The sequence below is a fragment of the Myxocyprinus asiaticus genome, chromosome 44 (genome assembly GCF_019703515.2).
Source record: "Myxocyprinus asiaticus isolate MX2 ecotype Aquarium Trade chromosome 44, UBuf_Myxa_2, whole genome shotgun sequence".
Taxonomy (NCBI): domain Eukaryota; kingdom Metazoa; phylum Chordata; class Actinopteri; order Cypriniformes; family Catostomidae; genus Myxocyprinus; species Myxocyprinus asiaticus.
Genome location: NC_059387.1, coordinates 31977047 through 31990237, shown reverse-complemented (window position 1 = coordinate 31990237; position 13191 = coordinate 31977047). Strand labels below are relative to the sequence as shown.

The 13191-nt window shown below is 34.6% G+C and overlaps 2 protein-coding genes across 3 annotated transcripts in view; both read left to right on the top strand.

Moving 5' to 3' along the window:
• Positions 1 to 1253: 1253 nt before the first annotated feature.
• tmem14cb (transmembrane protein 14Cb) lies at positions 1254 to 2562 on the top strand. The gene is made up of 4 exons (XM_051687220.1): positions 1254 to 1422; positions 1833 to 1934; positions 2058 to 2145; positions 2306 to 2562. Exons 1-4 carry the CDS (start codon positions 1347 to 1349, stop codon positions 2367 to 2369), a joined length of 330 nt encoding a protein of 109 aa, XP_051543180.1. The 5' UTR covers positions 1254 to 1346; the 3' UTR covers positions 2370 to 2562.
• Positions 2563 to 3571: 1009 nt separating this feature from the next.
• Positions 3572 to 13191, top strand: part of LOC127434434 (guanine nucleotide-binding protein G(olf) subunit alpha-like) — a 37273-nt gene continuing 27653 nt past the window's right edge. The window contains exons 1-2 of one of the 2 annotated variants that reach the window (XM_051687190.1): positions 3572 to 4258; positions 11323 to 11395. In XM_051687190.1, coding sequence (XP_051543150.1) covers positions 3781 to 4258; positions 11323 to 11395 — 551 coding nt within the window. In that variant the 5' untranslated portion in view covers positions 3572 to 3780. Of the gene's footprint in view, positions 4259 to 10654; positions 11138 to 11322; positions 11396 to 13191 lie in introns of those variants that run through there. The other variant, XM_051687191.1, reaches the window with a different exon arrangement.

The window sequence follows — 13191 nt, the reverse complement described above, 5'->3', positions numbered from 1 at the left end:
CAGATAATCCCACTCTACCCTGTCAAAAGCTTTTTCCGCATCTAAAGAAACAACAATTTCAAGCGATGTTGATTGCGAAGGTGATAGAGTATGTTAAAGAGATGCCGGACATTGCAAAAAGAGAACCTGTTTTTAACAAACCCTGTCTGACCAAATAAAATAATACATAATATAATAATAGTACAGTTTCCAAATGCATGGCCAGTACTTTCGCTGGAATCTTAACATCCAAGTTTAAAAGTGAAATTGGACGATATGAGCTACAGCAATGGGGGTCCTTATCCTTATTAAAAATTAAAGACATAGAAGCTCTCTGAGTGTCTGAGGAAGAAGGCCAGTATCGAAGGACTCGTTATACATGTTCAGCAAGATAGGTATTAGTTTTCCTGAACATTTCTTATAAAATTTGGCCACAAAGCCATCAGGGCCAGGGATCTTCCTATTTTTGCATGGTAGAAATAGCCTGAGCCACCTCTTCAGGTGATTTCGGACTTTCTAGGTGTCGCACTAGATCTCGGCTAACTTGAGGTGTGCTAAAACTCAAAAAGAAACGATCGAAGGCCATACAATCGGATCTTTGTTCAGAAGAGTAGAGGTGATATCGGACTGTCTAGGTGTCACACTAGATCTGGACTAACTTGAGGTGTGCTAAAACTCAAAAAGAAACGATCGAAGGCCATACAATCGGATCTTTGTTCAGAAGAGTAGGAGTCTTTGGTAAAAATCCCTAATGCAGAATCAATCTCACTGTGGTCACGGGTGAGACCGAAGACTGTCCGAATTTCCGGAATAATATGAGACGCAGCAGATTGCCTAAACTGGTGGGCGAGATGCCTACTTGCCTTTTCACCAAACTCTTATAAAGTGGGTCTAGATTCAACCATTTTTATTGAGGCCCACCCAAAAGTAATTTCTTGGCTATGCCCTTGCATGTTAGTACACTTAAGTACACTTATTACAGCAAAGAAACACAACAGAGACACTCCACTAAAACCTTAATTTTTGTTTAAAATGAGCATCTTGCCAAATAAGAACGGAACAAACATTTTCAATCAGAGCAGACTCCAAACGCATGGCCTAATGCTGTGAAAACACTATAAACCTAGTATTAAAGATCATATATATTTTCCACATTGATTTTGTATTTATATTTGATTGGGTTGTTCACAGATGAGATTGTGAAAAAAAATTTGGGGGCAAAAAATTCTCACCTGCACTGACAAGACTTTTATTTTGAAAATAGCAAACAATATTTCAGGAAGTTATTAGGATGATTTAGCTTAGGCTTAGCTTTTTGCAGCACTCAAGACATCTTTCTGTTTTATTTGAGAGTTAAACATCCAAACATGTCTGTGGATTGGTTAGGTTATGGTTATGCAGCTCTTATAACAATAGGAGGGATTATTGGTTATGCTAAAGCAGGTAAAGATCTCACGGATGTGCCTAACGACTTCAAAGTTTTGTACAGAAAAAAGTCATGATTTTTTTATTAAGTTTTATATGTATAAAAAACTATTTTTATGTGGATTCAAACGAATTAATGTTTAGCGGTGTAGATGTACCCGAATTTACTACTAAATGTTTTTTCCAACGACATGGAAAACTCACCTTGAAATCTTAATGTATTTAAATGGTAAATCTTACTCTTATATGTGAGAAAGAAAAATTATTTAGGATTGTTATACAATAATGTATTGTACATGTCTGTAAATCAAACAGATAGCATATGTATGCGTGGTATTCTTATGACATTGCGACTAGAGCGCCTTACCTGAAGTGTCTTTGAACGGAACTTCCTAATATGGTCAGACATGCTCGTCTTCCTGCTGCAGGTAGTTTAATGTCTTTGGTCGCTGGGCTGCTGTTCGGCATTGCAGCATTTGTTGGAGCTTCTCAGATGTCAAAGAATGACAGAAATATCTGGGTTTCACTGGGTAAGTCTCTGTATATCTCTTGCTTTTATCTTAAATAAATAAATAAAAATTCTAGATAATTTATGGGAGATAAGGACCATATGAACAGTTTTATGTATATATATAAGTTTTATTAATTTGAAGGCACCTCTGGATCTCTGACATCTGTAATGGGAGTGAGATTTCTGAGTTCATGGAAGATAATGCCAGCTGGACTCATGGCAGGAGCAAGGCAGGAATATTTATTTTATTGAATCCAAGCTTTTTATTCTAAAAGACTCCGATATCTATGATATTTTCATAGAGAAAAAAATAAAATAAAACATTTTATCATCTATGTTTATCTTGGTTGTCAAATTGTTTTATTCTTTTCCTCTTTTTTTTCTTTGCAGTTTGTTAATGTTCCTCAGGATAGGTATGAAAGTGTTACAGACTTCACAAAAGAAGAAAAGATGAACCAAAACTGAACACACAACCTGTGGGCACAGTTATGCTGAAATAGTTTAATCAGACATTTTCAAGATATGAGACCAAAAAAGAAAATACAAGTATATTTTGAAATAAAATAATACATTTTGTTCATATTAAATGTCTTGAAAATTAAATTTCCATTTGCATTTTTTTTTAATAAACTTCTCTACAGACTGTGTAGATTGTTGCATTGTGTATTTGATACAACTATTCCTGTAATTTCTGTGCATTTACTCATCACAGATGACTTTAACATTCTTCTGTTCAAGATGTCTGGGACAGCCAGCAAAAAATATTTTCAAACTACTTGATAATCTTCTTCTTCTTATGTCTTCTAAGTCTGTTATGTCATCTAAAAGTTGTAAATATTCCAACCAGAAGCACATTATTCAAATAGTTAGTCACAGATTCATGTATTTACTTTGACCTATAGAGGACGCTAAAACATTTTATTCCCAATAAAACTAGAATTTAGGCTGGATTTTTTTAGACCACAAAAAGGGCATATAAATATTAATCACACTTTGCCACTTTAAAATCCTGTTCTTCACAAGTAACAAGTTTGTGGGGGGAAAAATGGGCTTAGTTAATTTTTATTATTAATCAATATGAGTAAATCTTCATGTAAAAAAAAAAAAGAGAAAAAAAAAAGCCATAATAGAATAAATACACTATTCATTATGCAAAGACTCTTTCATCTTTATTTTAAAAAACTGACCAAAAATAAATAAATAAATTCTGTTTTTATCTCCAACATATCTACTGCTGCCATTAATTTATATGAAGATTTCTGATGCATTTGTGTGCATAATCTTTTCTGGGACAACTAAATGACTTGCCTCAATCAAACATAGTACAATCACATTATCAGTTACTCAGTATTGTTGCTTTAATATTCTATTCTCAGAATACTACAGACAGAGCTTCAGGTGTCCTCATTAAGTCTCATTAGTGAGTCTACATGGTCTCATGGGTATAAGGCAACCTCGGGACTCAAATAGACTATTATCCACCCAGAGCCCTCAACAGGTTTTTCAATTACAGATTACTATATGCATATGAATGTGCATGCAAAATGCACCTTGATGTGTCCATCCCTGGTCCAACCTGGATTTTCAGTGGTTGGGCTTTTGGTTTCTTTACGGTAAGGTGGACATGCAGTGTCAGCACAGGCAGATGTCAGGTGATCCACCGACTACTGCGCGTAGGTTGGACTGTAAGAAGAATGCAAAATGACATTTTGTAAATACAGGAGCATCGTTCTTGAATTACGCATGGATGGAAAATGCATCGTGTACTATCAACTCGCGTGGTGACGCGCTGAATCTCTGGGGGAATAGAGGGTTTATTGTATATTTATGATCAAATATCAACAGTGAGCGCGCTTGGCCACATCATGGGGCTGTGCTACAGTCTGCGTCCCCGTTTGTTTGGGGACCTCAGTGGATCTATTTCCAACGCCAACTCGGAGTCGGACCACCAGCCTCCGGATGCAGGGATGATGATGATGCCGTCTTGCGTCCGGGGATCGAGGCAGCACGAGGAGGAATCCGGGGGGAACAACGGCAAGACATCATCCACCTCGCCTTTACGAACCGGAGACGCCGGTAAAATCCCGGCCGGGGAGCTCCGCCGTGGAGACGCGGACAGAGCGCTTGTCCAGAACGGAGGTGGAGGTGGAGGTGGAGGCGGAAAGAGGAGGCTACAGGTGCTCCAGACGCCCAGCAGCGCCCAAAAGCAGAAGAACTGGGATAAACTGGTGGTGGAGGAGAAGGAGGCCGAGAAGGAGGCCAAGAAAGTCAGTAAGAACATTGACAGGGCCTTGAAGGAACTCAAGCGGGAATATAAACAGACTCATCGTCTGCTGCTCTTAGGTGGGTGATGCTGAAGTACATCTGCATGTTGGGTTGCTTTATAACGGTCCCCGTTAATATTATTGTGGTATTGACATGTGTAAGCATGGGTGACATTGACGTCATAATGCCTTGCTAAAATCCGTGTTAGCACATTATAAATATATTCTCAATGCATTATAATGCTTTGTAATGCTTTAGAATTTTAATCTTATAACGTCTTAATAATAATAATAATACATTTATAATATAATAAATTCTAATGCTTTTAAATATTGATTAGAGATCAACCAGTATTTTTTTTAATACTTTTTTAAAATTACGATTATTTTAATTTGTAAGTGTCTGATAACCGATATACTGAACCGATTTTTACTAACGAATCATTAGATTACAACAAAACAACAAAAAACATAATAAATATTTGGATTATTTAATAATATTATTATATTGTATTATATTAATATATTAATGACCAATACAGATTATTTTAATGTATAAAATAATTAACCAATATTTTGTAGTTTTAAATGACAGACACTGATTGTTTTAATTTGTAGGTGTCTTTTTTTTTTTAATGACCGACACAGATTATTTTAATGTTTAAATGTCTGATAACAGATATGGAGAATTGTTTTTTCTACTAATTAAATAATCATTAGATCACAACAATAAAGTTCAAAATATAAAAAATAACAATTATAAAATAACAATTAAAAGAATAACAATACTATTGTTGACAAATGAAGTCAATTCTGACAAAGTGGAAGTTAATTTGGAGTTAGATTTTAAACATTTGGATTTGTCATTTATTGGTAAATCGGAAGCAACTGATAACCAATTAAGTAAAAAAGTGTGAATATCAGTAAAAAAATATAATGTAATGTTTATTATAAAGGGATTATGAATACCTTTTGATATGCATTTCAATGTCTCTAATGCATTATACACAGTCTAAACTGGCTTTAAGTTAAGTGATTTTTTTAAATGTTATTTTTTTATCAATTTGATCTACCTATTTAGGTGATTTTAATTGTTAACTGTAAATTTTGATATTTTTTTATTTATAAAGTTTTCTCACCAGGAAGTCTATTTAATGATTTTTGCCATTAAAGAGGAAACTACTATCCCCCCATTCAATGGTGCATATTTAATAGAGGCAGGAAAAGGTTTTTTTTTAATAATATGCAATTAAGGATGATATCAGATATTAAAACTGACCTCATGTAGTTTGTCAGCACGGATATGATAATGCTTTGATAAGATACCAGTATTAGTCATAGTAAAAAGTATGTAATCTTAGACCTTTGGGACACTGGCAATTCCAACATGATCACACGTATCCTGATTTTCAGTTTAATTCTAGAAACCCTAAACAACCTGCAAAACTGAAGATGTCTAAAAGATATCTAATTTTGACTTAGTTTGAAGAACAGTGGAAACAGCTTCTAATTCCAGATAGTTCTTAAGTGCTGGCACATGGAGTGTAGTATGTTGCTAAGTTATGTCTGTGGTGGCTGTGCACTGAATCAGTTTGTGTGGTTACCTGTTTCCATTGGCATTAGTCGTTAAGATTAAAGATTAGACTTTGCGGCAATTTCAAATTGATTCATTCATTTATTCATTGTCCTTTCCTGCTGGTAACATGGAAGACTTGTTAAATCCACTGGATAACTTGGTAGCCCACACTGGGAGACTGAATTATTACACATTACCAATATTTGCTAGCAGTTTTGAGATGTTATGTCAGGTGGCACCTAACATAAAGATGGACAGAGGTAATCTGGTCCACCAAACTCAAAGTCGAGTAGACATTTGGTAGCTATTTATATGTAGAGAAATCTGCATGTTTTACTGACACATGGTTCATTTGATCTCTGATTTAGTGGACCAGATATGGAGATCGAAGTGGCACCTCAAACACTCAAAAAAAATGTCTTTCTAGAAAGAAGTCAAGTTTCACAATTTAGCACTATTGCATATGAAAGTCTGATTTTAGACCATTAAACAACTGTGACTGGAGAGATACAGGTGCTGTCAGTTTTCAGAAATTGATCATAAAATTTAAAAATAGAAAAAAGATAAAGAAGTCATCCAAGACGTGGATTAGAAATTAACTTTAACGGAGGATCTGGGTGAGTTATCTTTAAGCTTTATGGTGCAGTTGTTTTTTAGTTCCTATGAATGACACATCCTTGGAAATATCTTTGTACAAGTTTCTCTGTAACTATTTCAGTATCTAGTATATCAAGTAGTAGATAACACCGCCATAAAGCTAACATCATCACCTTTTAACAGCGGCCGGGAACAGGTATTTTTGGCCTAAGCTATTTTGGGCATTTATTAATATAACATGACCAGTTGCTTAAAACACAAAAACAGCATACAGTAATTCAAGTGTCTCATAGACAAATAGCACATTTATATCTTTTATAATGAATGCCTTGTCCATAAATAGCCAGAAGGTGTGGGGGTGGGGGGTGTTCTTTTGAATAGTTTGATTATGGCGGTAACAAACCATGCAGGGAATCCTTTAGGCAAAAAAACCCATCATGCTTCTACATAAGCTTTTATTGTTCCTTAATGTATGCGTTGCAATGTTAAGTGTATGTGGTCTGTAAACTGAACTTTGTCACCCTGTAAAAAGGTTTTATCATTTACTGAAGGTGTACTTTGGCTCTAGTTTGGCCCTTGCAGCATATGGATAGCTAATTGTAATGAAAGTATTATGCAATATTCTCTGCCGTTGAAAGATTTGAGCTGTAAGTCAGAAACATGCAGCTTTTGTCCTGTAAACATGGTGAGATCACAAAGCATCAACCATTCAGCCAAAATGGTCTTCCATGTAAGTTAGGTCTATAAACATTGATTAATTGCAGTAATTGCACTAATTTACCAAGGTTTTGAGTCGCCATAGGCAGTGTTAGAAATTAAGCAAATTTTGCCCCATGGATTTGATTTTCAGGGGATTTATTTGACCTTTTTATGAGGGCAATTTTTCCTAATTACTGTATGTAAAATATAGTAAATAAAACTTTACCAATTTACCAATTTAAATGTATTAATAAAAATTATTTCAAGACTGAATTAATTATGTCTTACGCTTAAAATTAAATCAATATATTTATGCAATATGCATAACTAGACTATTATAGTATATTAAGAAATACAGAAAAGCAGAAGAATTCAGTACAGCTGCATTTTTGTCAATATCTGTGGCATTTTTGCCCTGGGCCTCCCTTAATTTCTGACCCTGGCCATAGTGCCCTTCCACTAGTTAAAAAAATGAATTTCAGTAAGCGTTTAAGATTTGTTGAAAAATGTGAATTGAATTCATTTATTTGAATTGCGTTCAATTTCAGCCCTTTCTTAGTTGTAAGTAAAGGTAGGGTTACATAAACTAATAATGTAATTTGATGTTTATAGTTTTGTTTTATGACAGTAATTTTTACACTTAAAGTCCAAATATGATAAAGGGGATCATAAAGTTTCTTTAAAGTTGAGCAGTAAACCAATATTGAAACCAATATGGCGTGTTTATTCTAAAAGCTGTATTTATGGATGACCAATACTTTGCTTTGCTGCAGTGTTGGAAAGTTGTTGTTTTCTTCCTCTGTTTTCTCTCCCAAATGACCTTTTCTTTTCTGCTAGCTTAAAGTAGTTGGATCCTATATTTTATTATGATCAAATGTGATGCTAATGTTTACTAAGCGGAAATTAGGCCTAATAGTTTACTTCTATTATGTCTGGTTATGCTGTAAATGCTCAGTAATTGTATCTGACAGCATGAAAATATCGTTGACTTAGTTGGATAAAAATATATAGAAATTAAGATACAAATAGCTCTTCCAGAAAAATGTTAATTCTATTTTTATAATCTGAAAGTCATTCAAAAGTCATTCCAGAACCATCATTTGTACAATGTAAAAGTTTTCTGTACTGTTATACCCATTTGAGCCACTACTTGGTCATTTGCTTATATATTTTGACCTTGTAAATCACAGTGCCTAAAAGATGACGAGCTAGAGTCACATTTAATTGGTTCTTCCTTTTGTTTCAAACATAGCCCATTGTATTTAAGGATAATGCTTGTGATCATTTTTCCACAATTGCTTAATGTTAAAGAGACACAGAATTGTGGAGTTTATTATTATTTAACTGAACATACTCTATCAGTTCACAGGAATCTTAAAAGCTTTTTATAGTGATTTTATGAGAAGTGAAATTTATATCAGTCCTTAAGTAGAAAATAGAACTACAATTTAAATGCTATTCAATGAGTCACAAACTCATTTTGTAATATTATGCCTTATAAAATTATGTAACAATTTTGACATTAAATTAAATACATAAAAATAAATACAAATAAAATAAAAAGCGAAATGTGGAAATATGCATAAACATTTTACGTACAAATTATTCTTTGTCACAGAAGTTGCATGATACTATGTATCTCTTTTCCGTTTTGTATGAGTATTTAAAAAGATTTTCAAAAGTTTTACAAATGTACACATTTTTATGAATGCTCAAAAATGGAAATTACACATGAGGTGCACATTTTCACAGAATTTGCATCACAACAGAAGTTAAACTTCTAGACAGTTGGCATACAGCATGTAGCCTCTTACGTGCACATAGTCATATGCACTGTTATTTCTTTGGCATTGTTAATAGTTTAATGATCATAACATGACCTGGAAACTGTAGCAATAACCACATTTAAAGTAATAAGGACATTCCTACTTCAGGACACAGTCTATGTTCATTAAATATATATATAAAGTGGAATACAAAAGTCTGAGAACAAATTGAAAATCTGGCATTGCTTTCGTTTAAACCCAGAAATAAACAGTAAGTTGTAAGATTTGTATTATTTGAAAACAAAGGAAAGTTATAGCGTAAAATGAAGATTAAATATTTTATATTCTGCACTGTTTACTATTAAATGTAAGAAAATTTAGACTAACTCAAAAGGGCAGATTTTCTTGCTTCCATTGGTTTGCTGGTCTTAGCTGGTCTTTCAGTCTGATCAGACTGGTCTGTTGGCTGGTTTTAGAGGGGTTTTGGTCACTTATGAGCTGCTCAGGCTGGGAGACCAGCTTGCTGAAGTCCAGCTTGACTACGCTGGGAGGTATGTTTAAACCAGTTAACCCTAGTTAAATCAGTTAAGACCAGCTAACCAGCTTTATTCACCAGGTTTATTCACTATTAATCAGACTGAGTAGAATCATTAAATCTGAATTCATACTCTGTTGCTATGACATTTCAATTAAAAATATAGACATACAGTATAAATGTGGCAGTGGCGTAGCCAAGGGTGGGCCGGGGTGGGCATGGGCCCACCCAAATTAGACCCAGGCCCACCCAGAATATTAGAGATTATTTTTTGACTTCAAATATATATTTATAAAATAGTTAACAAATGCATAATTTCTGCTTTCTAAAAGTGTGAAAGAACTGTTTGAATGCACCGCCTTTCAACGTATCTGGAAAAGTTTGCCCCATCCATTTTTGAGGCCCACCCAAAAGTAATTTCCGGGCTACACCCTTGATATGTATTCATGGGCCTATATAGAATTCATAAGTTTACCTTTCTGATGTAACTCTTTGAATGGGATTCTGTCATTTGATTTGTCTAACTAACAAACTAAATAATATAATATGATTTAGAATTTTACATGAAAGGCATATTTTGAAAATAAATTATTAAAAATGATAGCACATGTATTTTATCCATTCTGTAAAAAAATCATGATGTTATTATTATTTTAATTTATTACCAAATGTTTCCATATATTTCCCCTAATAATATTTTTTAAGCTTTTATTTTGAATTTAGAAACTGTACAGGGAATATACAGTACAGCAAACAACATAAAATGAATAAAAATAAAGCACATAACCATAAATAAAGTTACTAACATAAAAATAAATTAATAAAAAAATAAATTACAAACAATATAATAAATAAATACAAATGCCTCCAAATAATACACTTAAACATTTTCTTTCCAATGAAGTTATAATTATTTTCAAATAAAAGATATTTTGATTGCTTGCTTTCTTGTTTGATGTGTAACATAGTCATAAAATAACTTTCAAATTGAGTTTTGAAGCAGTAACCTTGCATTTGTGTCCTCTAATAATATATTGGATGACACATCATCATTTTAAACATGTTGTACTTAAATCTAAATATGTTACAATTTAAGTAAATGCACATTGTTCTTAGAATATCTTCCCCTATTTTCCTCTACACTGGCACATTCTTTTACTCGCACTGTAACATCCGTTTCTTGTTACAATGTTTCAATGTTCGAGCGCTACTTTGTAACGGGTTTCCTGGGTTCTCAGCGGTCATTACCAGCGGTCACCGATAGAGGCAGTGCTGAGCCACAGACTACAGCAGATGCACAGGCAGAGAATATCACACAGCAAAAATACAGAGAGAGGGCGAGTGAAGGGAAGAGCGCCTGGCAAGGGGCTCAAAAGAGACCCCCAAATCCAGATGTCAAGTTCGTATCTCACCCTACAGATCGATATGTGATCAATTCGTCGCCCGGATGATACCTGTCAGGCTACCCGGTTCTGGTTGATACATTGTAACAGAGAGAAGAATAAAAAAAAAAACCTTCCCGTGGACCTTTCTCCCTTTTTAATTTTTTTTTTAACGCACCATTCTGGATTTACTTCAACCTTTGGAATTGGAATTGGATATATCATTCGTGAGGACAGCACACAGATCGGGTTCGAGGGAGTAAGATGGGGTGTTTGGGCAGCGGTAAAACCGAAGACCAGCGCATCGACGAGAAAGCACAGCGCGAGGCCAACAAGAAAATAGAGACACAGATACAAAAGGAGAGACAGGCTTATAAAGCCACGCACCGACTGTTGTTATTGGGTAAGACGAGACATGAGGCGTTTTATTTGACATGTAAGAACCATACGAGTGTTTTCAAATGCACCTTGTTTGACAGCTCTACACGGCTACGTATCAAGATCAACCCGCTATATCGAAAGTATCTGCCTGGCCCTTGTGCATATGCATCTTTGCATGTATTTAAAAGGCTGTATTTGTTTTCATAGGGGCTGGTGAGTCGGGAAAGAGCACTATCGTTAAGCAGATGAGAATACTTCATGTCAACGGGTTTAATGCAGAGTGAGTAGACATTTACTAATGACATACGCACCAAATGCACATGTGTATATGGCGTTACATGAAGGCAAAGTCTTCTTTTGTATACATTCTCTATAGGCAGTGAGTGTTGGGCCTTGTAAGCCACAGCATGGCGAATGAAATCCTTATACATGCTTAACTTGTGACTGATGTAGCACAACATGCTATGAGCTACTGTATTAAAGCAATATCATCCCTGTTATAACGATGTACGTATAAATGGAAGGATTTATGGAAATGCATGTATGAAAGTCATTAGACCTTATCTAAATTAAAGGATCTTAAACTAAATGGTAATGATCTGCTCATAATCAATAGCATACTATAGGCTAGTGCCCATGATGCTATAGGATTGTAAATAGGCCTCTGTGTGTTAAAGTTTCATGCCTGCTTCTTTAAAAACAAATCTGGCAATGTAAAAAGTCTTCCTGTTTTTATGAATATGTGCTTTATGTTGAAAATAATACTGCAGTTGTCAATTTAAAGGAATAGTGCACCAAAAATGAAAATTTGGTCATGATTTATTCACCCTTGTGTTGTGGGACACTAAAGGAGAAATCTTCAGCTCTTTTCTAAACTACAACGGTTTATATTACGCAACCATATCTTTCAAGCTCCAAAAAGTACAGCCCCCCCAATAAATGAGTCCACATGACTCATATGCCATATTCTAAGTCTTCTGAAGTCTTACGATAGCTTTGTGTGAGGAACTGAAATTTAAGTTGTTATGCACTGATAACATATGCCATTGTGGAAATTCACTATTCACAGTCAGCCATGACTGATTTAATCAGTGTAAGTGTCCAATAACAGGGCGGTTATAGAGATTAAGCAAGTAGTATTCAACTGGTCGTCGTTGAATACCAAAGATTCTTCAACTTGTCTTTTTTTGTGTTCCATGAAAAAAGACCGCAAATAGGTTTGGAACGGCATGAAGGCGAGTAAAAAATTTGATTTTTGTTTTTCTAGAGCTATCAAAATTAAAGCATTAATTTAATTATGTTTAACACTTTGATTTTTCTTTAAAGCGGTTAACAGATTTATCAATATGACATTCAGCTTTGTGCGAGTTCTGAAGACTGGTTGGAATAGGGCAGAACCTTTGCATTGTGTCCGGGCACATAACAAGTGATGGAGAAAGGACCTCTTAATTGTATTTTTTTTTTTTGTTGGTACAAAACAAACCCAGATGGGACTTGTGATAAGTCGCATTCACGACTCGCTTAAGTGAAGCCTCAGCATTTTCCCAGCATCGCGTTCCAGACAATTGGATGAAGTGTCATTATGTGGACAGTGCCAGCGCTAATTGGAAAACAAGATGTTCTCTGCAAGCGCTTTTCATGTGGAGTTCAAAGCGTGAATCGCTTTGGAAAAAAAAAGAAAAACAAAAGCATGTGAATCATATAACTGCGGCTTCACGATTGTTGAAGCAAAATGGATAGCCACAATTAATATTGTGAAGGATGAGGGTTTAAAACTTTTAATGCCCATTGCAAAGAAAGCTCAACCTATGGGAGGACTAGTTCTTTCAAATAGTCAACCTCCCACTTACACTTTGGTGAATGTTTAATCGCACTTGAATTGGAGCAAGTTTTGTGCATTTCTCTCTTTATTCTGTGGAATGATTTGTTTGGAAAATGTTAATAATACATTTATTATTACATATTGTTTTCTAAGTAGGAACTAAATGCATTTTGACAGGAAAAGAGAGACATAGAGTCAAATTTCAGCACTTTCAAAACCTTTGATTAATCATGATCAACTGTAAAAAAAAAAAA

Coding starts and splice junctions, on each gene's coding strand:
- tmem14cb (XM_051687220.1), top strand. CDS start 1,347: ATGTCTGTGGATTGGTTAGGTTATGGTTATGCAGCTCTTATAACAATA. Junction 1,423..1,832: donor TATTGGTTATGCTAAAGCAG/GTAAAGATCTCA, acceptor TTCCTGCTGCAG/GTAGTTTAATGTCTTTGGTC. Junction 2,146..2,305: donor GGACTCATGGCAGGAGCAAG/GCAGGAATATTT, acceptor TTTTCTTTGCAG/TTTGTTAATGTTCCTCAGGA.